This window comes from Aspergillus eucalypticola (genome assembly GCF_003184535.1).
Source record: "Aspergillus eucalypticola CBS 122712 chromosome Unknown BO83scaffold_2, whole genome shotgun sequence".
NCBI lineage: Eukaryota > Fungi > Ascomycota > Eurotiomycetes > Eurotiales > Aspergillaceae > Aspergillus > Aspergillus eucalypticola.
The window spans coordinates 438,072-464,815 of NW_020290276.1; the positions used below are offsets into that span (position 1 = coordinate 438,072).

Genomic DNA, 26,744 nt, shown 5'->3' on the forward strand with positions numbered 1-26,744 from the left:
ACCGCATTCGCTCCGACTGTTCCCTAGCTTCTTTTGCTTAGACAGTTGTTGCTACTAGCACGGTCTGGAGACCGCCATTCAAAAAGTGTACAACATCAGTTAAATCCAAACAGGGTCTATACTCATCAAATGACATCAACAATCAAATACCAATCTCCTACTTTGATCCTCCTCACCATAATTACTACATATCACATGACTCCATTATACCCAAAGCAGTTAACCTCCATACAAGGAGTCCCAATAGCATATGAATCAATCACTTCCATTACTACCATCATCACCACTGAATACAGCCTACTCACTCCCCAAACTCTTCGCATACATCTCCACATTTTCCCTCATCGACACATCCCCCACAAACCCCAACTCCAACGCCCTCTTCGTATCAAAATTGGGCGTCCACGTCTGCACAATCCGATCAATATCCGCATCATACCTCTCCTCCACCAACTCCCTCCTCTCCTTCCCACCAATACTCTCCAACGCCTCCAACATCTCCGCAATACTAACCTTCAACCCAGGCAAGTTGACCGATCTTGAATCCCCAAACTTCTCCGCCGGAATCTCCCTCGCCTTGACCAAATTCCTCACCACCGTCGCCGGCGAACAAATCCACATCTCCGTCTCCTTAGCAACCGGCAACACCGCAGGCCGGCCATTAAACGGCTCCCGAATAATATCACTCGCGAAGCTACTCGCCGCCTGTGTCGGTTTTCCCGCCCTCACGGTAACAGTGGGAAGACGGACAGCACGACCATCCAGGAACCCGCGACGGGAGTAATCATTCAGCAGCGTCTCGATGATGAGTTTCTGGGATCCGTACGAGGAGGACGGCACGGCCGGGAAATTACTCTCGTTGATGATGTAGCCTGATGGTGCGAGGCCGTATACTGCTAGACTGGAAGTGAAGACGACTTTGACGCCGGGTGTGACGGTGCGGAGGCGGTCGAGGATGTAGCGTGTTGCGTCGAGGTTGACGCGCATGCCTAGTTCGAAGTTCGCTTCAGATCCGCTGGACATGATACCGTGGAGGAGGTAGATGGTGTCGTAGCGGTTGGTGGAGGTGATGAGGCTGTCGACTACGCTTGGGTTCGTGAGGTCTGCTTCGATGCATTGTGCGCGGGAGCCATGTTGGGCTGCGCTCTTAGGAACTGTGGGGAGAACGACGTCGGTGAGTGTTACTGTCGATGATGGTAGGGTGGTAAGTAGGGCTGCGGCGAGTTCTTGTCCAACGTAGCCGCTGGCTCCGGTTATGAGTATGGACATGTTGTAGTTGCAGTTGTAGTGGTAGTTGTAATTGTAAACTGGTGTGTGTTGGGAGTTGCCAGATATGTGGATTGCTGCAGACTGGCCTTTTTTGGGTAAGTGATAGCGATGTCGCATTATAAGACTTCTTATATAGTAAAGGCAGTCAGCCTACTGCGGGGTTGAGCGGAGACATGAGAACTACTACTGCGAATGCAGTCATTCAATTGCCTCATCTCCAATCCAAAGTCCCTCACTCATCTTGAAACCGCTCAAAATGAAGCCTCTCATTAGCCCAGCATCATGGATCCACGCAGCAAGTCCGATTAGTGGAATTTATTGAGGCATTTCGGTCTGTTCTCCGCTGAACGGTCCGAGTGCCGAGATGTGGGCAGAAAGCGGATGGCCGGGGGAAGTCCGAGATGGATCAACGAACGATGGGCTATGGGTATTGTCTAGCAACACTACACATTGTATTACAGAATGAGAATGGTGAATCATTGACCAGCTTAATTAGCAGCTAAACTCTTGAACGACCAGAAACCGTAAACCTCGAAATTTTCTGACTCAAGAAGTACATCTAAGAAACCTGGACATGAGGACACACAAGGAAAAAATTCGAAGAAAATTGCAACAGATCACGGAACACTCGACGCCGTAAAAAGGGGAAGCATAAGTAATTATGACATGAGAGAGACAAAAGAGCAAAAACCACCGGATTCTTTTTGTTTCTTAAATTCATGCAGAGCGCTTGTAGATACCAGACACTATACAGTGGTCACGTTCGAAAGGCTCCAGGGTCAGCTGTTCCCTGGGCTTGATCCTCTCCTCTCTCATCTTCTGGACTTCACGAGCGAACACAACCTCGGGCTTGGCGGTACTGTCGATACAGTTGGCCTTGACGGAGACAATGACACCACCGCCCTCCTTGAGGAACATGTGGGCGTTCAGGCCGACAATACGGGCCTGGTCAGGCTGGGCAACATCGGCGAAGATGACATCGACCATGGGGACGAGCATGCGGTAGCGGAGAGGGTGTCTGGCGTCCTCGACAATGGGGATAACGTTGGTGCGGTGGGTAGCCATGCCGATCAAGTCACGGCCGGAACGGTGGGAGAACTCAACAGCATAGACGTTACCGGTAGGTCCGACGATATCGGCAACGTGACTGACGGAGGTACCGCTGGCGGAACCGAGATACAGGACCTTGGAGCCAGGGCGCATGTAGATGTCATCCAGACCACCCAGGATACCGGCAGCCAACTTGGAACGGAAGGGGTTCCAGACACGGTATTCGGTCTTGGTCACAGTGCCATCCTCCTCAGCGGGGACTCGACAGAAATGCGCTTCTCACCGTAGACGGCCTCTCCGGGAGTAAGGTTCTTGGTGACGAGCAAATCTTCCTTGCCACCACGGGCGACGAAAACACCGGCGTGACGGTGGGGTTCCTATGCGAATTCCTGTTAGATTCCACCCGCTTTCTTTCTTCTCAATTGGATAATCAGGGAACACCTACAATGATGACCTTAGCACCACCCTTAGCACCCTTAGCACCGCCGCGACCACCGCCGCGAGGACCACCACGGCCACGGGGGCACCACGACCACCGCGGGGAGCACCACGGCCACCACCGCCACGGCCACGACCACCGGCACCAAGACCGCCTATAGAACGTGAAAAGATTAGCGACACGTTCTGTTATTCCTTACAGGGAAAACCGCAATTTCAGCACGCGATTTGAGCCGACCGTATGAAAACTTGATGTGCTCTTGGAAAAGAACAAAACTTTTCCATCGCAACATGCAGAATCCAACTGATTCGACGACAACAATGCGAACAGATCACATAGACCCGCATGTCTTCCACGTTTCTCCCAAGATAAAATCAATCGATGGTGAACAAACCTCTACCACCACGGCCACCACCACCTCCACGAGGAGCACCACGGCCACCGCCACGTCCACCACGAGGGCCACCGAATGCCATTGTGATATATGTGATTTAAATCGGAAAAATGTCGATAAAGACGTAAAGTCAAATGCTGTCAGTCCAGAAAAGTTATCGGACTGATGCTTCGATTCTTCGGTTGCGGTATAACCGGAGAATAGGAAAAAGAAAAATTGGCAAGGAAGGCCCGTTCGGGAGAAGGAAAATCCGAAATTGTCGAGTCTCGAGGACCTTGAAGAGAAGCTTTTGCAGAAAAAATACACCCGCACTGGCGTTCAGTGTTCGGTCGAGGCCGTGCTGTTCGTCGTTGTTGCGGTCGAGATTTTTCAGACGGAGCCTTGGATTCTTTCGAAATTCAGTCGGCACTAGGCCCCGTTGGGTGCTAGCGCGGCTTGCTGCTGTGGGCACTCAAGGCACGTGACAAAGCTGGATAGCGAGGTCACCTGATGCTGGCCAGCCCTGCCAATCGGAAGGCGCATCGCTCTTCTCTGACAACTCGGCGCTTAAGACTGACCCTCAACAGTTGCAGAATTGACAGCTACGCTACATAATGGGCCAGGATTACGCGCTACTGATTACTCTAACATGATGTATAGTGTACCTGTCATGAAACATTTCTTCAGTTCCGTCTATTTACAGTGCAACTGCTCTGTACCCCACCCGCCATCATGCACCATAGAAATAATAGTTGGCCGCATACTGCACAGTAAACACCGACTGCATTCCCTGACAGGTCTTCGGGGCTGAACCGGCAACCGTGTCTACTCGATAAACCGCTTCGTACTCACCGACGGTACCGTTGATAGTAGTCAGGTACAGCCATTGGACAGCCCCATTGCTACCCTGAATAGCACTCGACGGAGCATCGAGCGAGTCTTGTTTCTTCGTGATCGCAATCCCATACTGCCGAGATGCCAAAGTATCCAGGTTAAAAACTGGTGTGGTCGTATCTCTGAAGAAATGATGACCCAAGAGTTCAAGGTCTGCCGGCGGGAGAGGTTCCTCCTCGTTACTGGGCAACTGTTCCTTGTACACTATACCTGGGAGTAACGACAACATGTCTGGGTAATTGGCTGCGATGCAGGTTGCATTGTAAAGACGCGCCACTGCACCTATGGCTTGGGGTGTTGAGCTCGAGGTCGAAGTGGCACAGGTGTAGTTCTAAGGAGAGGGCTTGTCAGTTTGAACGGTTCTCCCCCTGCATTGTTTGTGTGACAGTAGGCGGGTCAGTTTCCGCTTACCTGGGTGCCACGGCCCACTGCCACATAAATTGGGCTCATCCCGGACGGTGAGGGCAGGCTGGACGCGTATGTCGGGAGGGAGATTTTGGATGTGTCGCATGAGTTGACGCTCTTGATGAGCTCTTCTCCCGTGCTCTCGATGTACTTGCTCACTTTTCCGAGGTAGGTGGCTAAGTCTAACGAGTAGTCGTATACGTCGTTTAGGAGAGTTGGTGCTGCCATGGAGCCTGCTGTCAGGCAGCCCAGGAGAAAGAGGCTTGCACGCATTCCGGATGCTTGGTACAAACGTATTGTTCTATTTCGAAGAGGGTGGCAGGATCGAAATAGCATACACTGTATGCGAGGATAGAATGAAGTTCAAGGATGGAGAAGTCGAGAGGAGGGAGCTTCTAACGCTGATGGGTATCTCTTAAGAAGAATAGCAATCGTGAAGAGTTGAAGGAGAGGAAAGGAAGAGATGAGCTCTCTCCCCTAAGATGAACTAACTATTGGATGGCTGGGGACCTGAAGAGAAGAAGAGAAGGGTGCATCCAGCTGGACGAAGGGCTATATAAGAATTATTTCCAACAGACCGACAGCCACAAGAAGAAGGCTTGCATGTGCAATCAAACGCAGTACCACACCGGGCTCTTGAAACCCATAATGTTGTATCTATAAACAGCCTCGACTCACAGCAAGCCTGAAGGCGCCCACAGCACGCACAAGCAATGCGATCCTCCCATTGGTGCAAGAATGGGCGCCAGGCATGAATCCTTCACGCCTCCAAAAGTGCCGAAAGTAACGGTATACGAGGGTGGGCCACGCGAAACATGGTCGTCTATCCTGGCGACTATTTCTGCAGAAGATAGAGTCGTTGGCGCGCCATGATTGGTATATCGAACGATCGAAGCCTTTTTCACTAACCCTGTCTAGTGACAAGGTTTCATTGGCGCCGACTGTTTAAAAATTGTCCGATCGCCTTTCACCGGCTATTAATAGAGCAGCCCTAATATCTCACCGTGAGGGGTCGGCGCTTAGCTTACTAGAAGCTTGCCAATGCCGGTTAGCCTGCAGATTCCCGTCCACACTCCCCCATGAACAACTTGACGACTACTAGTCTATCTATCCCACCCCCAGGGTGTGTGTATCCACAGTGTAATTTGGCAAATCGGCGATCGCTGTAGAGGCTGGTTATTTTTGGAAGATCCTTTCACAACAGGGATTATCAGGACTTATTATAAGAGAGGCCTGTGCTCAACGCTTAGCTACGCTTCTAGTGTAGGGCAACAACTGTTATCTTGGACTTGATCATTGTTGAAGTTGAACTGGAGTTTATTATTGCCAATGCTAAGTAAATCTGTGATGTAATGTTCTTAGTCAGTGTTATTCCCTGAATCGAAGCAGGTACTCATCAGAATTGAAGTACTAGACAACCTCGTGGAGATACCACCCGCCACCCCCATACAGCACATGCCAGACGCAGGATGACCCATTCCCATTCTGAAATAGTAGGCTCAATCCTTGCCGACAGGGATTGTAGATTAAACGGCATAAAAATAGGAACGGTAGACTCTATACCGGCTAAGGTTACTAGTCGCAATCTCGAAGCATCTCACGTCACAAGATCTCTATTCTGAGTCTCATGGAAGCTACTGCCGATCCTAATTCCCTCTAAATTCGAAAGGTACAACTAATCATGGCATCAGAGCATGCAGAGATAACCAAGTTCCTGAGAAAGCACACTTATACTCGATCTTGTAAGCTCCACCGCAAGGCCAACCCCACGGCTTGTTGATGCCTGGAGATCCCCTCTCCATCAAAAGCAATTCTGGCCCTACCACAGATGAGTTGTCCTGACCAAAAGTTCCTCTAGGCACCTACTAACCCATAAATCAAAACAGAGTCTGTGCTAATAGTACGTTTATTCCCGCAACGGCCGTCTTTGGCCCGAATGCAACCCTCTTATCATGTATAGGACGGGCTCTCAGATATCATCAGCGGCACATTCCGCTTTCTCTAAATAGCTTCTCCAAATAGCGGAGTCAGGCTCACTTCTGCAGCCATTGCACGACTAGTTCTGGCTTCCGGTGTGATACCCTCAAGCCTGCAGCAGAGTTACCGTCTCCGCGACGGATCATCAGCTCCTCGGTCACTTGAACCATCTCTGAAACAGCGAAAGTCCTCGCTTTCCTGCTAACCCCCACGTAACATGCGCTATTTTTTGGGGATAGATCCTCTTGTGACTTCGCGTGCATACATAGTGTGGTTTCTGGATCCATGGCTCGTAGAGCTTTCGGTCTTCGGCCTTGCCGTCTACCAAGGCCGACTACGTGAGGAGGACTTTGGCTATCATGCGTTATTTTTTTGCATTTCGTGGAGTATCAGCTCCGTCTGTCCGTGTCGGATTAGGGATTTATGTATTCATGTTGCTATTTATGTAGATTAGTGATGTCACCGATCTGTAGGACTGAGAATAAGGGGATGCTTACTCGGATAGAGCGGGTAAACGGTTCTAGAAGGTAGTATAGATATTGGAAGTAGTATACTGCTAAGATAGAGAGACATGAGAGTAGATGGAACCTTGTGTTCTTTGCATAGAACATAGTACCAAACTAATCCGCCACTTCCAAACACACCCATGTGTAAAAACACATTAGTAACTTGGGAATAAAATTCTTTTGTAGAAGCCAAGAAAAGAACTAATACCACACGCCATGCGGATACGACGGAAGCCCTCAATGTTCACCCCCTTCCTTCACTCTCAACTGAGTAGTTGATCCGCTCGAGGTCTATGGGTGGAAGATCATGCGCGGTTTGCTGAACCACCGGGGCTATTCTGTGCTTTTCAGGAAACCGATAATCTGGAGGAAAGCCCACAATTCATTGTAATTGTCTTTTACTTCTTTTACTATGTCTTTTCTGTTTCCGTGCCCGTGTAAACCACTTGCCCAAATCCCTGAACTTGGCATTTGTCTAGGACTTTTCCGGTTTCATTCTTCCAGTCATCACTGGTGGTAAGTCCAAATACTCCCGCAGGTTGTCCGGGGATATCGGACAACAAATGGCCGATAGGAGCCAATTGGCAGCTTCTTAACACTTTTCCAATCCTATTCAAAGCTCCTGTAATTGGCATCTAGTCCTTGTAATGAATAGAGCATTTATTTCGAAGAATGGTGGCACTTGGCTAAATGAAATTCCATCAGCGGAGCTTATAAATTAATAATTCCTTTGCATGATACCTACCTCGAATTACCATCACAAGGTGGCCCTCAAATCATCAAGCTGTCATGATTTTAATTAGGCAGCTACTACATAATTGGTGGGCGCCTCTTTAATGGACTACTCCCAAATCCATTGTACCTGTAAATCGACATTATTATTTGATGTTCCAACTTGTTAGAAAAACTGTAGCATATCGGGTGGAGCTCAGCCAGATACATTTGAATAATCCGCATATCCCCACGCGGCCCATGTGCGGTCATTGTTATAATCGATGTTCAATCACAGTAACAGACGATCAACGTCTCCAACGGCATATCAATTATACTAGCAAATGACACCTTTCCACAGCAATCGGACTATGAAGTATTGCCAGGTGTACTCCGAAAGTGTCATCAACAATTTCGCTTCCTTTAAAGTATCTGGTCATACAGAACAGCTCATAGGAACCAATGAAAGGCTTATGTGTATATGCATGAGCTTGATGTCGGAACTTTTCCGTGGGAACTGAGGTTATTGGTTCGGTTGCTGCACACTCAGGCACCATTTGTCTCGTTAGATCTCAATTGATTCATTTAAGAAAGAACCCGAGAAATGTTAGGCCATCCGAGAGCCAAGACCCGATTTGGCAGGTTGGGGTTAAAGGGTGAGGCTTTCCTTCTAGGTGTCCTGCTGGGATAATAACAATCCCTCGACAATATTCCCTTCTATCGTCTATCACGAATATGACCCTCGTTTCCATTATCTTCAGAGTTTATCATTACTGACTCTTTCGTCATTTATCCAGAACGTTGTTGTCTCCGTAACGGACGGTCTAAGCCCAAATTTGCTCGAGATGGCAGGCGAATGGTTCCGACGAACCCCTGCCCGGGAGAACATCGAAGCGAATAATCACGAGGAAGCAGGACAAGTGCGCACCGAAAATGAGAATGAGTTACCCGATATCTCCCATTTGAAGCAGCAGGCCAAAGCCATATCAAGCATCTAGAACGGAGTTTTGCGAAAGCGACGAGTCATTACCATTATCGGAGTCTACTTCTGGGCTAAGAAGACGATACCGCATCGTCACGGACTTGAGCAACAGACTTATAGAAGCTAGGCCCAGGGTTGTCTTTCGGGCACACTACGTTGTGCCTGGGTTCGAAAACGCCCTTCCACTCTTAGACAGCAAGGCGCCTGATTCCAATCACGTCTATGGTCTCATACACTTTCTGAAACATGGCGAGCCTGTTTGGACTTCTGATGGTTTTGAACATGAAATGAGCAAGGTGATATCTGCATATTATCGCTGTGCCAAAAAGGGGCGGAGTAAAGGTTCATGGGTGATGGACTATGTCCGACCGCTCTTAGACTTGGCTATCGATGATCTGCCCTTGGATTCGTGGAGCGTGTAAGCCACCGTGCACAAGTCGCAGCAAGAATTTGGAAGCTAATAAACTCGGTTGCAGGCAAGCCGAGCCTGTAAGGGACAAGTATCTGCCTGCTCATAGTGCGAGAGGCATGTTCAATCATAACCTTGACTTAGTCGTTGGTCTACCGAAAGAGCCTTGGAAAGAATGTTATAGGCTCGCCGGGATAGATATCCCTGATCGAGAGATGAGTCACATCGAGCATGCGCACACAGGGAAAAGACTACTTGGCCTCGGTGTTAAAGTCAAAGGACTTGATGGTACTAGTGCTGAAGCTCGAGTACAATTGGGAGTATGGATGGCTGGTCTAATGTCTTGGGCTCATGATTCTTATCGACATGTCTGTCCGGGTATTCCCCCTCCACCTATTATCGGATGCACAGTGGTGGGGCCAATCTGGAAGTTCTACATAATATATGCGATGGGTTGTTCTTCTGGGGCATTAAAAGATGTGGTACGCCGATTCATAAGTTTATTGCTTTGTATTCATCTTTGAACTGACATCTGCAGTATATCTGGGGTCCCATTCCCGAGCTTGAGGGGGATGCCACAAGCCGAAAATGCATGCTTGAACTTGTCATCACCCTGAACCGTGTCATGCAGTATATCCGCAGGGATTATGCGCCGCTAATGTTTGGTCGCCTTAACTTGAATCTCTGACGAGCCGAGTCTCACGCTGGTTCCATTTCCTGTCCCTTCATGGCGGAATTTGCCATGGCCATGTTAACTGGAGTCTGAATATCTCTTTTAGCTAGTTAATTTACATCGTATTACTCACTCAGATTCTAAAAGGTTGCTTCTCTCAAGATATTCGGAGCAAGACTGACTGTCTTGGGACAAGGTACAAGAAGAGATTAATGTTCGGGGGTGGGCTAGTCCATATCAACACCACCTTACTTAAACTACTTATAGAGCGTTCCATCCTCCCAGGAAACTTTGAGGCATTGCAGCATTATCCTCCTAATCCTTTTCATCTTTACCTCAACACTATTCTTACATATCTTAGCGCTCCGGCGCTAGCTTCCGCATTTGGTAGCACTTTGCGAGGTGCATAACCAGAGAACTTTATGGTGTGTTAGTCAGCTTACTTAATTTGCATATCAAATTATTGCGATGTGTAGTATGTTGCAGTCTACCTAATGTCTTGTTACGAGAGAAGTATTTGGTAATTGGGTGGTTCTACATTCTATTTGGTTTCTATCGTGATGTGGTATAATATGATAGATAGCCGGTAGAGCTAGTATAAATGGAAAGACCATTGTTTCATTGCCGCACTGTATGTATTCTCCCAGTCTACATACATATATTGGAGTGTCCTGATATACAGATGGCTAGTCTCACGCAACAGACGTCGAAGCTGGAGCCATCTTATGAAGCGGAAAGTTCCTAAGGCCGCTGTCCTTGTTGTAAGTATGGGCGGCTTTCCACCGGCGACGTAGAGGCGTAAATACACAATCAAGGAGATAATTGCAATCCCGGCGACGGTAGAGGGGGCGAGGGGTACGGACGAGAAGATGCAGTCCTGGGTTTGGGTGGCGAAGGAATCCGAGTCACAATAACATGCTGTGTAGTTGCTGGGTGTTGAGGTTACCTTTTGTGGGTTGCGAAGGGGGGGATGTAGGAAGATGTGGGTACGTACTAGTTGCTAGACGAGCAAACACCACCGACAGTGTCGGCGGCAGTAGACTGGCAGTCTAAGATGCAGCTACTCAGGGAATGGTTGAAGTTGCAGCAGCTGCAGTTGCGGTGGTGGTAGCAGAAGATCCTCCGCACTGTGAGCCACGATAGGTGTGGAAGGATCCGATATCATCCGAGCAGCTCCTTGTATGTGTTAGCATGTGTAAAGGTCACACTAAGCGTGGTTTGTCCATACTTTTCCAAGCAAGATTGCACTTCAATGGGGAGGTCGCCGTTGTTGCAGTAGCAGCTGGTCTGATTGCTGTGCGTTGATCATGAGATGCTGCTCGAAGAAGCAGATGTAAATGTATTCAACTTACTAGTTGCTGGTGCTGCAGTCGCTTGCGGCAGCTTCGGCTTGGCAGTTGAGAATGCACTCACTCAAGCTTAGCGCTGTCGGTATAGGCACAGCGTTAACTGTGGCAACTAGATGATACTCACCCATTGACGGTCGAGACAACCCCGAGGAGTAGAAGAGTGATAGTTGACTTCATATTGAGGGAAATGGTGTGGTCTTCTTCGGAGCTATTTCTTGAAGGAAGAGCCAAACAACTGTTTGAATAGGACTGAGCAAGGTTATGAACTCGATGAGCACCTTGGACGGCCTATGTCTTCGTCAAGATGAGATGAGAGGACGCGGGAGTTGAACTTGTTCGAAACGCTCTGGTATTCAATTCCAAAGTCGTTCTGAGGCCGCTATATAGTGCTCATTCTCGGAAAGAACCATCCTAGAACGAAGTCGTCATGGAGCTCCGTCTCGCACCCCCTCATCTTTACTGCCAATGTCAATTGACATCCTATATTGCATCCAAAGACACGGGTGAAATTCTGGGCATCCGTCATGCGCTGGACAGCTGTACGGAGAAGGAAGATGCCAGTGAAAGTGGTGTGAGCTCGTAGACTTTCCAACCGAGATATGAAAGGGCCAGCATCGATTGCAGGGGTATCCTATATGCGGTCAGATGTGGTTGGATGGATGGGAAGGTATGCCAAGCGCAGGATGATAGTACATCAGGGCTGAGTGGGACTGGCGAGCCAACCCACGAGACACCTGGATCAGATAAGATAAATCAGCTGTTCAAATTGGCCCGGAACAGGTCAGCATTGAGTACCCTTATAGGGAGCCATTATATTTACGGATTGCTGCCGGTCGTTCCAATTTCAGCCAACAACGTCCCCCGCGACCGAGTGGGTCAATAATACCTGGGTTGATGTATCCTACCGACTGAGGTTGGCAGCCGATGCATTGTGCCCTTGAGGACGTTATCTCCGAGGCCCGATTCTGCTTCCCGATTCTTGGATGGGACCGCGAGAGACCGAACGGACCACTCGGCTAATCCGCAGGCAAGATGCCTGTTGGCTGTCTTATGTGCCGTGATGGCGACATCAAGTGACAGGTTCCAACCTCTGGTCGGGTAATACTCCTCATGCCTCCAAGTGACTCTAATGTCGAAGCCCTTGTTGACATTCCCCCTTCCATGCCTCTAGTCTCAGCTGTGTGAAGTGGAGACCACGTCATCCCGGATTTCTGCCCCTGAGAGACCCAAATCTGATCTATTTCATAAGGAGCTTGGCATGACTTCAATTTCAACGGAGGTTTCCTTTCCTGAAATATTGCCTCAGACATCCAGATGGTGGCTACTCGACAGTCATGAAGCTCGATACCAAGCGGCTAGCTTGGGTGTTATTGCCATGGACGGTGGCATCCAGTCCAATCCCAGCCGAAGAAAGAATTGCTGTACCAGATGGCTCTACTTATGCCATTCACATCTTCAATGCTCTGCATAACTCCATGAAGATGTTCGGCAGCGTCATGCAGCACAATGGGATGTCCGTCTTCATTGCCACGGTCCCTCAAGGAACGGAATTCTACCACGGTACCTTCAGTGCATATCGTATCAACGGAACTGAGTGGCTGGCTTTTGAGCCGGAGCATGCCATGGCTTTTGCCCATCCTGGTCGGATTCGTCGTCAACAACCCTCTAGGGTTAACAACCCGCCACTTGACGATGAGGAACAGGGCAGTACGGAGGAAAGCCATGATAAGAATTGGAAAGGGTTAGTTAAGCATGCAAATGATTTCGGATTGGAGACTGGCAGCTGGGTGCAAGATCATGCTCGGCACCGCGAAGATGTGAAACCATATCGTGCAGATTCTCGTGGTCACGCAAAACACCACAAGCTTGACATGACTACTGAAAGCACGGCTCACCAAGGCCACTTCACTCGCCAATGGAAGAGATTGCAGTTAATGGTTCAGTATTTCCTAACTGATCAAGGAGAATCCCAGAGATTAGAGGTGGAAAGTCTCAGCTCGCAAGCTCTTCCTGAATCTCACGATGGTCACCATAACAAGCCTGGCCACCAGAATCAGTCAGACATTGAGGAGCATCAAGAACAGTCATCTTCCATGCCCACCGAACCTACAGCTGAAGAACAGACGGGATATTTTCACACCTATCGCACTAAGCGTGAACTACGTCTAGTCTACTTCGATGGACAGTCGGCTGCGAAATCTCTCAAGGGTACCCTCGACATGCAGGATATTGTCCTTCGAAACGCATCCCTCTTCGATGGCAGCCCAGCAGAGGATGACAACCTGCGTGCCGAAGATCTGTGTGCCATGGCCCGCGATCAGTGGAACAGTCGTATTGACGGATTCATTCGAATGGTCGGTGGCTTCGAGGTCATTCTCTGCTCTTTCGCCGATAACCTCGACGTTGTGAGCATCCTCAGCACCTACCCATCGCGCAATGGCGACGGAGGATCCCACCTCGGCTATGCCCGGGCACTTGCTACCCGATTCGATGGCATTGGGGGTGGCAGGGTGTCCATCAACTACGACGACTTCGTCACGATGTTCGCATACCCGGACGCAATGTACTTCGACGATCAGGGCCTTCCCCGGGTGGTCGACGATGCTGCAAAGCTGGGGTCCGTACGCGCACACATTGACCGACTAGTCAGAGGACCTGACGCGACAACCCCCAGTATTAACTGGCAAAACGTCGTTGACATGATCATTACCAGATACCAATACCGCATTAGACTGGCATTGTCTCCAGCCATTTCAACTCACCATGAACTTCGGCGTGAGCTTCACCTCGCTATCGAGCCATTTATCGACGCGCGTGCGCGCAACTCGACTGCGGAGACTGAGCGCTGCGCCAAGCAGTTCTGGGTCTCTGGTGCTGATACTACCACTGTCCCGGCTCAAGCAGTTTCTCGGGTCTCGGAGCGATTGTGCTCGAGCTTGGTTGCTGGCGCGAGCGCAGAGACTTATGAAGAGGGCATTGCAATCATTGAGGAGTTAAAGCACTACTTGGATTGGGCGGTCTTCCGGGAGTGCAATAAGTGCAGGATAGACGAGGTTTGTCAGCTCCCTATTTGGCCCTCTGGCTCCAAGGAGGATTTCGTTCGGCCGCGGTGTGGTACCGGTCTGGCTCATGGCTCGGGTGGCTATTGGGACATGATGGGTAAGATCCGTCGGCATTAGTATGATCCTATTGTTGTGTCTGGAACGAGGAGGCTGGTATGGGTGGCTCTCGAGTACATCGCATCGCGATTGGTATCTCAGCAGTTTCTCGATCTTATTAAATGTTTGTCTGGCTGGTCGTTTCGTAGGCTCGGCTATTACTGGGTGGACGCCCAATGACACAACTCTACTATGTATACGAGGTAGCTGTAAGCCTTTAACTCTCCGTGTTTTCTTGGGGTTGGCAACTTGGTGGTTCATTTCGCTCGAGGTATATTGTTGTGTTACAACACTAGCCCTAAATGTGTCGTTCGACGTGAATAAACTGGCGCAAGGGCCAATCATCGGTTTGGGGGCAACATGTCCAAATTATCGATGAGGTGGTATATGCTATAATTGAGATGCCGCCATGTTATCTGTGTATAATTGATGGTGGTTTTGACAGGCTGAAGTTGAATGGTGAAAAGCAGGTACCATCCTTCTGTAGTGTTGGGAGGAACATATTCTACAAAATATATTTAGTGACTCACCTCTGATCGACGAGTGCTAACAGCAACCATCACTCGACTACGTCGCTCATTCTTGCTCGTGACGATTGCCCGAGGGATGCCGAAGCCCAAAGATGTGCAAACAGAGCAATTATACTTCCTCAGCTGTATAGTTTTGTATGACGAATGTCACGATAGGGCAGGTAGCCCCCTGAAAACAGATGACGTTGACTAAGGCTCATAGATTGTAAAGAACACTCGTGCTTCAACAAGCAACGCCCGGGTGGTCTAGTGGTATGATTCTCGCTTAGGGATACAAACCCAAGCATATCTGCGAGAGGTCCCGCGTTCGATCCGCGGCTCGGGCCGTTTCCTTTTTTTACCTTTCATCTTTATGCACTTCCTTGGAGAACAGAAGAAAAGACAGAAGAAAGAGAGAGATACATAGTACAAGTAAGGCGCACGCTACCCTCCTTGTTCACCTTTTTGTCCCCTCCCTTGGCTCACACTCCTGGTAAAGTGGAGCTTGGTTGGCTGTACCAACCGCAGGATTTGCCGTACCCCCGTACATTATTGCCCTATACTGCATGTCACTACATTTCTAGCAGCTACGGCTCTAGTCGATCAAAGCACCCGATCATCATATAGAAGTATTTGCATTATAGAACATAGGATATTCACATAGAAAAATATCAGCACAGATCGTAACCGCCAACCAACAAACGCCCTCGAATGATTAGTCGCTCCCAACGGGGTAGAATACAATGATAGTCATAAGATCAACCCGCGTGGTTGAAGCCTTCTTGCTGCCAATCGTCCCCATGGAGCTGCTGGCCCGTGTAGCCGCCGCTACCGCTGCCCCCGCCGGCCATCGCAGCCGCTGCGGCTGCACCAAGGCTTGCGCTGCTATGCTTCTCAATCTCCATGGTACTCATCATATACAGCATAGCGAAGATCAAGATGTGTAGAGCAAAGCAGTATCCCGCGAAAAGGTTCCGGCTCGTGCGGTTAGCGAGAATGATCCGGGTGAGGGAGAATACGATTCGCTCCGGTAGGCTCATGCGCTTGTATGCACGCGTAGACTCACGGCCCCTGAAGGCGGCAAATGGTGAGATCTGAGCCTCATACGCGGATTGATAACGATCGAGGGAAAGCCCCGACGGCGTGTCCGCTGATGGGTGGATGGACGAGGCATTGGGCCTGCTTGCGTAAGCAGAGGCGGACGATGATGCGCCTGGGCCACGGTTGTATGTTGAGACATAGCGTGTCTTCTCGTACAAGCTGAGGTTGTCCTTTTGTAGAGAGGCCACCTCCTGTCTCAAGGACTTCACTGTGCCGTACAGCTTCGACAGCTCTTCCTCCAGCTCAGCGTTCTTCTTCTTGAAACGATCACGCTGGGCTTGGATCATAGGCAAAAGACCCGAGCCGCCCCCGACTGGCTCTCCCGCACGGATGGAGTCCATGGTGTTGGCTGAGGCCATGGACTGGTCAAAGCCCGAGATGATGGACGAGGTGGGCGACACTGCGCCCTTGCGGGATGAGTGTGGGTACTTGGAGGTGTAAGTACCAGCAACAGACATCGCCGAGGACGGGAATGTGTTCGCAGCCTCCTCCTGTACACGGAGAAGATCATTCTCCAATGTGGTAGAGAGCTTCTGCGACTTCTCCAACTCCTCTTTCGTGGTGGAGAGATCCTCACGAAGAGTCTCTAGCTGGCCCTGAAGGTCGCGATGGGATACCCGTAAAATGGTGAGCTCGTCTGTCAGCTTCTTATTCCTGGCGAGCAAGAGCTGCTCCAAGCTGTTTTTGTTCTTTGACCCATCCTGGGACTTGGTAGCCGCGCCGTTGGCGTTCGCAGCGTCTGTAAGAACGGCAGCATCGTCGTCATCACCAGGCGAGAATTCAATGGACTGGAACTGTCAGATAGCCAATCAGAACGGAAGGGTATTGAGATATTACCTTGATCATCTCCAGCTCCCGACGGATGTCTTCATAGTCAGCGACCTTCTCCAACTTTGAGCGCAATTCTTCCTTCTCAGCCGTAACATTTGTGATCTGCCTCTCAGCCTGAGAGTACTTGGACTCCCAGGTGTGTCGCTCAGACTCCTTGTCAAATCGTGCAGCTTCAAGTTTGCGCAAAAGGGACGAGTTCTCCGACTGAAGACGCAGGTAATCAGGGTCATCTTCGACGGACGCTGCGTGGCCCGACTGCGAGTGGGAGACGGCTTGAGCCAGCTCGAGCCTGAGTTGCTCATTCCTCGCCTCGACTTCCGCCAGCCTCAGGCCTGTCTTCTCCAACTCAGTAGAAACCAATTCAAGTTCAGCAGCGCTAGCTCCGTGGGTGCTCTCGCCGCCCTCTTCCTCCTGGCCCAAGCGTTGTGACACCTCATAGCTTGCCTTGAGCTCCTTCACCAAGCGCTCTTGATTCTCCACCTTCTCCTCCAGACTCTTCTCCTTGGCCGTCCAATTGTTCGTCTTCTCCGACAGCACCGCCGACCACGACTCCTCAACCTCCTTGATTCTAGATTCCTGGTTCTCCTCTAGCTTCTTCCTGGCCGCCCGTTCTTCTTGAAGGCGCTTCTCCGTATCCTCCAGCTGAGAGGTGAGACGGTCGACGGAGCCTTGCAGGCGATCACGTTCCGAGGTCAGTTTGGGGACGGTTTCTTCGGAATGGACGAGGGAATCGATGGATGCTTCAAGGAGAGGGTAGGGATCAGGCGCTTCGGACAATGATGAATAAAGCTGTAGGAAGGCGGACGAGGAGGCCTTGCCCTGGTTCGTGAGAAGATCGATGAACCCCTGGTAAGCTGTGAAATGTCAGCGACGGCCGGACGAATGCGGTTGGCACACCACGAACCTTTCAGAAGACCCTTGTACTCGGCAAGCTTCGAAGAGTCATCTAGCTTCCTGAAGTCCTTGGTCTTCTGGGCGAGATCTTTGCGCTGGACGAGTGCATCGCGCTGCTGAGCGACGATGTCAGATGCGGTACTGTCTAGCTTTGCGACCGTACTGGCGAGATCGATACCTATATCAAGGAACTCGTTAGCTGCCGGCTACTTCGGCCCAAAATTCCAAGATCGAGGCGACAAACCTCGCCAGGCCGCAATGGCACGCTGGAACTTGTTGGCTCCTTCCGGTAACTTGCCGGCGGCGGGCTCGGAGTTGTGACCATCCTGGCTATTGTCAGGGACAATGCCTTCGGTAAGGGCGAAAGCGTCCATGGTTGAGATTTGGGAATAATCCGCTTCAATGGAGCAAGAATCAGCGCAACACCCCCATCCAAGACCGGACCGGCAACACCACGACTATCCAGAGAGGGACAAGTAAATGAAGCCAGTTAATATGAAACTACAGCGAATGCGGAGTGACACGCCGACCGGGCCGATGATCTTCCGAAGACAACAATGAGCAGAGATGCCCAATCGCGTGATGAGATGGCGTGTATATGCAAGGAAGAGGTGTCCTCCTTATGACAAGACAAGATACTGATAGTCAGGATTCTAGTGAGTTGACAGTTCAAGATGAGATTCTCCTGGATCGATGCCGGTAGGTTCCTATCCGATCGTGGTTCAGCCTCGTTATTTATAGCAACTTGGCCACGTTCGTCTCAGATAGGGCCTTTTTTCAGGTAAGGATATGCTGAAGAGACCCCGAGTAAGCAGTGGCTTGAGATGTATCATATGTGCTGCCTGCAACCTAAAGTCTGCCCCGTCAGTGGTGATGAAGCAGCTGAAGCTGTCACAATTGCAGTCAAGACGGCTGAACTATCAATATGCAGATCGATGCTTATACTTGCACCTAAACACAGAATTGGTTCAAGTAGACAGTAATTATGAAGTAGAAGATTACTGACCATCAATTGCAGCTCTTCAAACTTGATAACTATAGTTAAAAGTGATAGACTGATAACTAGTTAACTAACTGCAATCATAGAATGGACTCCACCTGAGTCAGCAGATAACCCCGGGCGGGTCCACCCGCGCCCAGCCTCGCCCGACTGAAGCTCCTCCCAGTTCCTGTCCTGATCTTCCTTCCCCTCACGTCCCCATCCTGTCAGGAACCATCTCTCAAGACACCGAGCTGGCCTCATCATGGTGTCGGAAGAGGAGGGCATCAGCCCGCGCAAAAGGCGGAAGATTGGCCCTCCAAAAGCTGCACCTTATGTGTTCCGGTCTCTCTTCGACCAGGTGCCCTTGAATGCGGACAATGATGACGAGGATGTCCATATCACCTGCGTCGAGTATTGGAGTGCGTCCAGCCTTGTTGATGGGAGAGCTAAGCTAATTGGATGATTTCTAGATGACAATCTATACATTGGTACCTCTGCCGCCGAGATCCTACATTTCGTCTGCCTCCCACCGGACCCCTCGGACAAGTCGAACGAGCCGTCATTCATCCTCGCCTCAAGACTACCAATCCCTTTCTCCCAGCCTCCGTCAGCAAAGCTTCCGGGAATACAGCAAATCGTGTTACTGCCAACGGTGAACAAGGCGTGTGTGTTATGCAATGGAACGGCTACCTTCTACATGTTGCCGGAGCTCAGTCCGGCCTTCGGGAACACCAAGGTCAACAACTGTCGCTGGATCGGTGGGCTGGATTTGAATGCAACGGATGAGTCGGAAAACCCCGTTATCATGATCGCCGCCCAGAATCGGATGATGTTGGTCAGAATTGGCGATGATGCTCGACGGATAAGGAACATCGAGTTTCCTGGCTGCCTGGTGGCGGCGCGGAGAGGCATAATCGCCTGCGCTGCTGATACACATGCGTACTCTTTATTGGACGTGGAAAATCAACAGAAGATCCAGCTCTTTCCTGTCTCATTTTCCAGCGAGGCATTCGACTCGGGTCCTGCCGGAGACAGATCTCCGTCGTCACCCTTCGCAACCTCGCCGCTGGAAAGCCATCATGACAGAGGATCCGGTCCGAATCCGTTCGCCGGGATGCTGCAGCCAAAGACTCATACCTCGCCACATGACAGGTCTAGCTCTGTTACGCCAGAGCTGTCTCCTGCTGGAACCCCGCGACAATCGATCTCGAAAGACCGAGCCGAAAGTGCTTCTCCGAGGATATCTCCAACCCACTCGACCCGGGACTCCCAGTCAAGTCCCGATGACCGAAAACCCCTTCCACCCATACCGAAGCCGCCCACACAGCTGAAGCCTCACGTGCTGTCACCGACCTCGTCGGAGTTCTTGCTCGTTAGAGGAACTGACTCAACCGAGCCCGGAGTTGGCATGTTTGTCAATGTAGATGGCGACGTGGTCCGTGGTACGATAACATTTTACAAATATCCCGAGTCAATTGTGATCGACAAGGGCGACGAAACTCACATGATACCATCACCGGAGAACACGCAGGATGAGCTTCTTCTGGCAGTTATAGAATCAGAACAGGATGGCCAGAAACGGAAGTTCCTGGAAGTGCAGCTCTGGGATGTCGATCCCGGGGAGGCGGAGGACCACAAAACTTGGGTAGAAATACCGTCGGCCAACGACATGCAGACTACCCATGCTGGTCTATGCCATACAATCAGCCCAAGCAAGCTCGAGGTATCTGAGCTGGGGAATCTGCTACGTATGGTTCGTCTCAAAACTCCGTTGTCGCCCCATGTACCGGCAGCCGACCCACGAACGCAGTCATCGATCGAGCATTTACAGAAAGAAAAAGAGCTCTTCGAGGCCCAGGAATTGACAGACTCAGAAGGCTCAAAGGAGCGTGGCTGGGAGGCGGAACGAAACGCCGAGGAAGCCAGGTTTGCGCGTGAACTAGGCCAGACGCAAAGCAGCATGGTGCTGTGGAATGGCAACCAGATCTGGCGGGTGGTGAGAAACCCACTGACCACACAGCTCAATGATGCCCTGCAGGCGGCTCAGGAGACAGGCGCTGGCGACTCCAAAGCTTTCCGGAGAGCAGTTGCCGATATCATCCATCATGTCCAGACAACGGAGCCCAAGTCGGAATCGGAATTCTTGGGCTTGAATTATGTGAAGCAGAAAGCAAGCCTGCTTCTTTTCGCAGACCTCATTTTCATGGACGCGGCTGTCCGAAGCGAAGCGATCATCGATGACACGGAGCGAGCCCTCATAGTCGGAGAACTAGATCCACGTATTGCGTTGCTGCTAGTTCCCCTCTTGCGACGCGAGGTCCTCCAGGGCCCGCAGGGAATTTGGGTTCATGCCGGTCTTGCTGAGGTCACGGAAGCCTACGTGCAGCGGCTCGACAAGACAGAGAATACTGGAGCTTCGGACGCAGCAGTTCTAGATATGATCAAGCGGTTCCTATTCTCCTGGCAGCAGAAGAGGGGTTACGGCAGTATCACGGATGAAAACTATGTATTCGACAGTGTCGATGCAGCTCTCCTGCACCTGCTTCTGGAGCAAGATGCACAATTGTCAGCCGAACAACGCGTGAAGTCTTCCATTCGCGCGGAATTGAATCGTCTAGTGGATAACTGGAAGGGTAGCTTTGACCGGGCAGTGGCGCTGCTGGAAAGCTACCGGCGCTTGTTTGTGCTCAGCCGCTTGTATCAGAGCCACAGAATGTCGGGGAATGTCCTCAAAACCTGGCGACGAATTATCGATGGCGAGGAGGATCGCGGTGGTGAGGTCACCGTGGGTGGAACCGAAGCGCAGATGCGACGGTACTTGGTCAAGATCAAGGACGCACAGTTGGTGGAGGAGTACGGAGCATGGCTGGCCCAGCGCAATCCCAACTTGGGTATTCAAGTGTTCTCAGACGGCACGAGCCGGGTCAAGCTGGAGACTACGGATGTGGTCAGCTTGCTCAAAGAGCGCGCGCCAAATGCGGTGCAGGTGTATTTGGAGCATCTCGTCTTCGTTCGAAATGTAAGCGCCATCCTCATCCATTTTTTTCATGCTAACACGTCCAGCACACCCAATACGCGGACGACCTACTCTCCTACTACCTGGACACCGTGCTCTCCGTGCTTGAGTCCTCCCCAGAAGCGCGTGCATCGCTAGCAGAATCCTACTCTACGTATCGCGCCCTGCAGCCACCCAAACCGACCTACATGAACTTCATCACCGAAAACACACCCGCCGAGCCATGGTGGCAGTCCCGGCTCCGCCTGCTCCAGCTCCTTGGGGGCGGCAGCGGCGGACACTTTACCTCCCTGCCCGCGCGAAACCTAACATACTCCATCCCAGCGGTGCTCGCGCGGATCGAACCGTTCCAAAACGAACTGGTATCAGAATCAGTAATCCTCGACGGCCTACAAGGCCGACATCGCGAAGCGCTCCACCTACTCACCCACGGACTGGGGGACTACGACTCTGCCGTGCGATACTGCCTCTTCGGCGGCCCGCGCAGCACCAGCACGACAGGAACTTTGGTCGAATTCGCTGAGCGCTCCCTGCAATCCGAGCTCTTCCGGTACCTGCTGGACGAGTTCCTGCAGATCCAGGATCCATCGGAGCGGCTCGAGCGGACAAGCGACCTGCTGGGACGATTCGCGGCGTGGTTCGACGTGGGCGAGGTGCTGCGCGTCGTGCCGGACGAGTGGAGCGTGGACCTCCTGAGCGGGTTCCTGGGACATGTGTTCCGGGTACTGATTGCCGAGGGACGCGAAGTGCGGATCGAACGGGCATTGAGCGCGGGGCTGAACCTGCGGATTGGAACAGAGTATATCGCAGGAGTGGAGAAGCTAGGTGGCTGGGTGGAAGATGAGAGTGGACTGCGCCGACTGAAGGATGGCGGAGCAGCAGTGGAGGGAAGTGATTTTGGAGAGATGGTGAATGCCGAAGCCGAAGCCAACACCAATGTCCACAGTAACGAATGATGTATATACCTAATAAAGAATACATTCACATGACACTTATCAATTACATGAACCCAGACCTATAAATCAAGAAGGAATAGGAGAAGAAAAAAAAATAAAAAATCAATCCAGCTCCGGCACCGGCAACCCATTAACAATCTTGACCTTCCGCCCCAACTTATCCAACGCCTCCTTGGAATTCCTCGCCCTCAACTCACTTGTCTCCTCATCACTCACCAACACGAAGTCATAGGTGAGGAGGGCATGATCCTCCGAAACTCCATACTTGGCCGCATATTCCGGCCCAGCCTTACCGATATCGACGACCAGCGAATCCTTGACCCCGAAGACGGCATCCGAGGTCTCATAGGGGTCATTACGGAGATACAGCGCCCTAAAGCACCCACTGTTAGCCATACCCACATCCCCCCGCTCCCCCTCCGGGGGAGGAAATATCTTCTACTCACGTAATCAAATGATCAAACCCCCCCTTCTCAAACATAAAATGCATATGACTCGGGCGATACGGATGTCTCCCCAACAACTTCAACAACTTCCCAACCGGCCCATCATGCGGAATAGGGTAGGGAACGGGCGTAATAGCCTTGAACCAGAACACTCCCTGGTCATCAGAGGTCATGATGCATCGACCATCGGGGCCATCCCTCCCGGGGTACTGCACATCATAATGGCCCGTGGAATCCGTCTCCCAAATATCGATCTTCACGTCTTTCACAGGCTTCCCGTGGGTATCTTTGACCGTGCAGACGACGAGGAGGGGCTCGCCGGCGGGATCGTGGCTGATGCTGGCCCCGGGGGTGAGGGGCTCGGCGTCGTGCGTGTGGAATGGGCCGAGCACGGTGCCTTCGGTGCTGTTGGGGGGTTTGGGGTGGTCGATGGAGTCGACGAGGATGGAGAGGCCGAGGATATCGCTTAATAGAATATATTCCTGGAAGATATTATAGGCGTTGTTAGTTTTATTGGTAGTGATGATGATGATGTAGCTAGCTAGCTAGCTAGCTAGCTAAGCTAAGCTATGGAGAAATTGTGATAGGGTTATTGGATAAATTACCTGTCTAACATCCGAACAAATCTTGCCTACTTCCGTGAGGAATCTCAACCCGGTCATCCATTCATCCGTGCTAAGACGGGTTTCTCTTGCGAAGTCGTGGAGGTGCGTGACCAGTCGCTCGAGAATGTATTTGAGTCGCTCGTCTTCGCAGAGGGAGTTGATTCGGATCACGTTCTCGGTGATGTTGTCGACCGTTAGGTCTTTCATGGGTGGGATTTTCACTTTGCTGGGGTCCATTTTTCACTCCCTGTTTTCTTTCTTCTGTTGATGTATTTATTTGGGTTCAGTGGTGAGATTGCAATTGGGGGGAGAGGAATAAAGCCACAATTGCAATGGGTATGTGGTGGTGGTGGGGGGGTGTTACTCTTCTATATGTTTGACTGCGGGGACACACCCCACAATTCCGATGGTGGGTGGTGGATATGTTGGGTGTAAATTGAGGGATTGTTATTGGTTGGGTTACTTCGGATACGCTGCTACGTAAGCATCACTCAGCGAGGAGTGTCGGCTATGGCCATTCCCGAGTTCATTGTTATGGGCTGGTCGGATTTATGGGTTTAGGGATATATGCGTGTATTAGATCGAGGGATTGGCGGACGATCTGTGGGGTGCATGTATTGAGTTGCTCTCTTTGCATATAGTCATTGTATTCAGTGGGAGTGCCTGTTGACTGTTCAGTCATGTATGCGGGGTGCGGATCGCCCATCGGCAGTTGGTGCCGCGGCGGGAATGACAAACTCCGACACAATTATTCCCTGGTTCTGTACACTGTATGCATGCAGTCACATTATGCTATGCCCATCCATGCTATCCAATATCCAATATCCAATATCCAATATCCAATCCATCCAATCCATCATTTCATCCAGAATTCAGACCGGGATATCCGCTAACTCGCTCAATCAAAAACCTAATTACAACTCCCTGTCCAAGTACCCATATCCAATCCATAATGTCCAAACAAAGTCGGGTCGTCAAGCTATGCCCGCACCAACTTCCGCTCCCGCTCTCGTTCTCGTTCCTGCTCGCGCTCCCGCTCCCGCTCGTTGCTCACTTCATGTCCCTCCTTCACCGCCGCCGCCACCCGCGTGTGGTGGTCCACCGTATCCAGAATGGCCTGCATCAGCCGCTGGTTGGCATCCGGGTCGTCATCGTCCGCCTCCGCGTGCCGATGCAGGCTGACTCGTCGCTCATGGCTCATCCCGCTGCTCCCATGCATCTCGCTCATGGCCCGCCGCGGGGACATCTCCTTGGCTAGCGCCATCCCCGCAACCGGTCCTCCTGTCGGCGCGGACTCGCGGCGCACGCTGTACTCGGACGGCACCTCGCGCTCACGAGGTCGCTGCTCCGTCTCGGGCAACATCGGTCCAGACACCGGTGTTGGGGCCGCCGTCGACGGTGGTGCTGCCACGGGAGTAGGCAGTGGATGGGTCGAAGACGCCTCCTTGGACGAAGGCGGCTCCTCCGCTCGTTCCCGGGACGTACGGTCGACCCGTGTCTCGCGCAGCTCGTCCTCCTTGACGTCCTTCCAGGAACACTTGGCATGCTTCTTGGTGCACCCCATGCAGGCAGTCAGGTTCTTCAAACAATCCATGTGTAGCCGGCGACACCGATCGCAGGGCGGCAGGATGCGCTCGCCCCGTGAGAGTTCTTCCATGCGCGCCACCATCTCCATCTTGTGCGGGCCGCCGTCATCCTTTTCATGGTGATGGGACTTGGGCGGTGGCAGAAGCGAGGAGGGTGTATTGGGAATGGCAACCGTAGCGGGTGCCGGAGTGTACAAGTTGTAGTCCGCCGCATCCGACGCTCGCGGCCGCGGCCGGGACGACTGCCGACTACTGGAGCCGGGGCCCTCTTCATAGCTGCGCGCCTGGCGATCCTGGGTAGTAAAGAACTTCTTCATGAGCTCGGCGCGGGTCGTCGGCGAGGCGCCTTTGATAGAGGTGCCGTTAATGATAGTAACATTGTCCGTATTGGAATGCGAAAACATAAACTGCGACGACAGCGCATTCTCCTCTACAGTGGCTTCTCCGCCGCCGGGCCGGCCGGCATTCACGGCAACAAAACCAGTGGAGGGAGACTGGGCGCTGGCAGGGGTGCTACCATTCGGGTTCTGAGCATGGCCATTGGCATCGCGCCACGCAGGGCTGATGGAACGATGTTGTTGCTGCTGTCGCTGCGAGTGGAGCGACATGTCGTTCTCCCGACGGGTGACGATAGCCGTCCGGCGGTTCTTCAGACGGTGATTCAGTTGTCGGGCCCGGGCAGACACTAGCAACAATGGTCAGTTTAGCTTGTAGAAGATATCCATGTCAGACATACCCTGGTCGGCCATCTGGATGATCTGCTGAAGGTTCTTCTCCAGAATCTCCAATGCGCCCAATTCCTTCTCCTCATCCTCAATGATCGGCTGCGGGGGGATCATCTTCTGGGGCATCCCCGAGGCGATCAACACAAAATCCTCCTCGCTGATCTCCACCCGACACTGCTTGGTGTAGAATTGACACACTCGCACCCCGTTGCGCGATTTTTCCAGGTTGAACTGCTCGGGCTTGTTCTTGGCAAACTCGACCACATCCAGCCAGGTCACGTTGGGGGAGTCCTTGCCATGCGACTTGAGCACGCGAGGCGGTCCATCGAACAAGCGCTCAAAGCGCTTGATCAGGATGGGCCCCAGCGGACAAGCGCCCAGATTCCCGGCGATGCTTTCGTGACGATGTAAGACGCCGTCGTACTCGCCAATGAGATGCACAATGGCGGGCATGGTATCATCGACGGAGACGAGAGGAAGGTTATCCGGGTATTGGCGGGCGAGGTAGTTGATCTGCAGGTGATTCGAATGGGTTTTGGGAACCTTGGACGCGATAGGAGGGAAATCGCCGGAAGGTGAGCGCGGTCGTTTACTGGACGGCTCAGCCGTCGCGGTTCTAGACTCCATGGTGATGCCGGAGGTAGTAGGCGACTCCAAGGAGGAAGTGAGGTAGGGAAATCCGGGTGGATTGCGACAAAGCGAAGAGTCGCGGAAAATACGGGGCAGGGAGGGGGGAGGGATAAATGGGAGGAACCCAGAGAGGAAAAAAGGGTTTATAGAGGAAATGAGTAATGAGAATACTGGCGAAAGACGGGCTGCCGATGGCGGAGCATCAGGCTCCAGAGTGCGGGTTCAGGTTCAGCCACTGGGCAGCGCGTGCTGCGTTCGAGTTAGGTAA

At 51.7% G+C, this 26,744-nt stretch overlaps 9 protein-coding genes and 1 non-coding gene across 10 annotated transcripts; 4 read left to right on the plus strand and 6 right to left on the minus strand.

The window, feature by feature from the left end:
- Positions 1 to 297: 297 nt before the first annotated feature.
- Positions 298 to 1,269, minus strand: BO83DRAFT_303127 (SDR family oxidoreductase; the record flags this gene model as incomplete). The annotated part of the gene is made up of 1 exon (XM_025527179.1): positions 298 to 1,269. The coding sequence occupies one exon, from the start codon at positions 1,267 to 1,269 to the stop codon at positions 298 to 300; it is 972 nt and encodes a 323-aa protein (XP_025392632.1).
- Positions 1,270 to 1,763: 494 nt separating this feature from the next.
- On the minus strand, positions 1,764 to 3,516 carry BO83DRAFT_374453 (rRNA 2'-O-methyltransferase fibrillarin family protein). Its single transcript, XM_025530207.1, has 5 exons — positions 3,153 to 3,516; positions 2,839 to 2,912; positions 2,765 to 2,794; positions 2,603 to 2,696; positions 1,764 to 2,579 (listed from the first exon to the last, which is right to left on the minus strand). Exons 1-5 carry the CDS (start codon positions 3,232 to 3,234, stop codon positions 1,987 to 1,989), a joined length of 873 nt encoding a protein of 290 aa, XP_025392633.1. The 5' UTR covers positions 3,235 to 3,516; the 3' UTR covers positions 1,764 to 1,986.
- A 345-nt stretch (positions 3,517 to 3,861) lies between these two features.
- Positions 3,862 to 4,703, minus strand: BO83DRAFT_303344 (uncharacterized protein; the record flags this gene model as incomplete). Its single annotated transcript, XM_025527188.1, has 2 exons — positions 3,862 to 4,356; positions 4,437 to 4,703. The coding sequence occupies 2 exons, from the start codon at positions 4,701 to 4,703 to the stop codon at positions 3,862 to 3,864; spliced, it is 762 nt and encodes a 253-aa protein (XP_025392634.1).
- Positions 4,704 to 8,469: 3,766 nt separating this feature from the next.
- Positions 8,470 to 9,703, plus strand: BO83DRAFT_413582 (uncharacterized protein; the record flags this gene model as incomplete). The annotated part of the gene is made up of 4 exons (XM_025534499.1): positions 8,470 to 8,544; positions 8,606 to 9,024; positions 9,083 to 9,497; positions 9,554 to 9,703. The coding sequence occupies 4 exons, from the start codon at positions 8,470 to 8,472 to the stop codon at positions 9,701 to 9,703; spliced, it is 1,059 nt and encodes a 352-aa protein (XP_025392635.1).
- A 2,668-nt stretch (positions 9,704 to 12,371) lies between these two features.
- Positions 12,372 to 14,216, plus strand: BO83DRAFT_395108 (uncharacterized protein; the record flags this gene model as incomplete). The annotated part of the gene is made up of 2 exons (XM_025533055.1): positions 12,372 to 12,707; positions 12,741 to 14,216. The coding sequence occupies 2 exons, from the start codon at positions 12,372 to 12,374 to the stop codon at positions 14,214 to 14,216; spliced, it is 1,812 nt and encodes a 603-aa protein (XP_025392636.1).
- Positions 14,217 to 14,960: 744 nt separating this feature from the next.
- On the plus strand, positions 14,961 to 15,051 carry BO83DRAFT_t26. Its single transcript has one exon. It is a non-coding gene; the product is annotated as a tRNA-Pro (tRNA).
- Positions 15,052 to 15,462: 411 nt separating this feature from the next.
- On the minus strand, positions 15,463 to 17,904 carry BO83DRAFT_395109 (CCAAT displacement transcription factor COY1; the record flags this gene model as incomplete). The annotated part of the gene is made up of 4 exons (XM_025533056.1): positions 15,463 to 16,593; positions 16,643 to 17,490; positions 17,541 to 17,708; positions 17,775 to 17,904. The coding sequence occupies 4 exons, from the start codon at positions 17,902 to 17,904 to the stop codon at positions 15,463 to 15,465; spliced, it is 2,277 nt and encodes a 758-aa protein (XP_025392637.1).
- Positions 17,905 to 18,737: 833 nt separating this feature from the next.
- Positions 18,738 to 22,484, plus strand: BO83DRAFT_352297 (putative TGF beta receptor associated protein 1; the record flags this gene model as incomplete). Its single annotated transcript, XM_025528987.1, has 3 exons — positions 18,738 to 18,931; positions 18,983 to 21,531; positions 21,576 to 22,484. The coding sequence occupies exons 1-3, from the start codon at positions 18,775 to 18,777 to the stop codon at positions 22,482 to 22,484; spliced, it is 3,615 nt and encodes a 1,204-aa protein (XP_025392638.1). The 5' UTR covers positions 18,738 to 18,774.
- On the minus strand, positions 22,479 to 23,882 carry BO83DRAFT_374457 (intradiol ring-cleavage dioxygenase). Its single transcript, XM_025530208.1, has 3 exons — positions 23,536 to 23,882; positions 22,931 to 23,412; positions 22,479 to 22,857 (listed from the first exon to the last, which is right to left on the minus strand). The coding sequence occupies exons 1-3, from the start codon at positions 23,770 to 23,772 to the stop codon at positions 22,587 to 22,589; spliced, it is 990 nt and encodes a 329-aa protein (XP_025392639.1). The 5' UTR covers positions 23,773 to 23,882; the 3' UTR covers positions 22,479 to 22,586.
- A 589-nt stretch (positions 23,883 to 24,471) lies between these two features.
- BO83DRAFT_79525 (C6 finger domain protein) lies at positions 24,472 to 26,647 on the minus strand. The gene is made up of 2 exons (XM_025537615.1): positions 25,858 to 26,647; positions 24,472 to 25,806 (listed from the first exon to the last, which is right to left on the minus strand). The coding sequence occupies exons 1-2, from the start codon at positions 26,471 to 26,473 to the stop codon at positions 24,515 to 24,517; spliced, it is 1,908 nt and encodes a 635-aa protein (XP_025392640.1). The 5' UTR covers positions 26,474 to 26,647; the 3' UTR covers positions 24,472 to 24,514.
- Between the last annotated feature and the right edge of the window lie 97 nt (positions 26,648 to 26,744).

Bases quoted from the DNA above. Each gene is read 5' to 3' on its own strand.
- BO83DRAFT_374453 (XM_025530207.1), bottom strand. From the start codon at position 3,234: ATGGCATTCGGTGGCCCTCGTGGTGGACGTGGCGGTGGCCGTGGTGCT. The intron at 2,795-2,838 runs GTGGCCGTGGTG...GGCGGTGCTAAG, and splicing joins GCGGTGGTCGTGGTGCCCCC to GGTGCTAAGGGTGGTGCTAA. The intron at 2,697-2,764 runs GTAGGTGTTCCC...GAATTCGCATAG, and splicing joins GTGGTGCTAAGGTCATCATT to GAACCCCACCGTCACGCCGG.
- BO83DRAFT_79525 (XM_025537615.1), bottom strand. From the start codon at position 26,473: ATGGAGTCTAGAACCGCGACGGCTGAGCCGTCCAGTAAACGACCGCGC. The intron at 25,807-25,857 runs GTATGTCTGACA...CATTGTTGCTAG, and splicing joins CATCCAGATGGCCGACCAGG to TGTCTGCCCGGGCCCGACAA.
- BO83DRAFT_374457 (XM_025530208.1), bottom strand. From the start codon at position 23,772: ATGGACCCCAGCAAAGTGAAAATCCCACCCATGAAAGACCTAACGGTC. The intron at 23,413-23,535 runs GTAATTTATCCA...AATATCTTCCAG, and splicing joins TTTGTTCGGATGTTAGACAG to GAATATATTCTATTAAGCGA. The intron at 22,858-22,930 runs GTGAGTAGAAGA...TGGGTGCTTTAG, and splicing joins GGGTTTGATCATTTGATTAC to GGCGCTGTATCTCCGTAATG.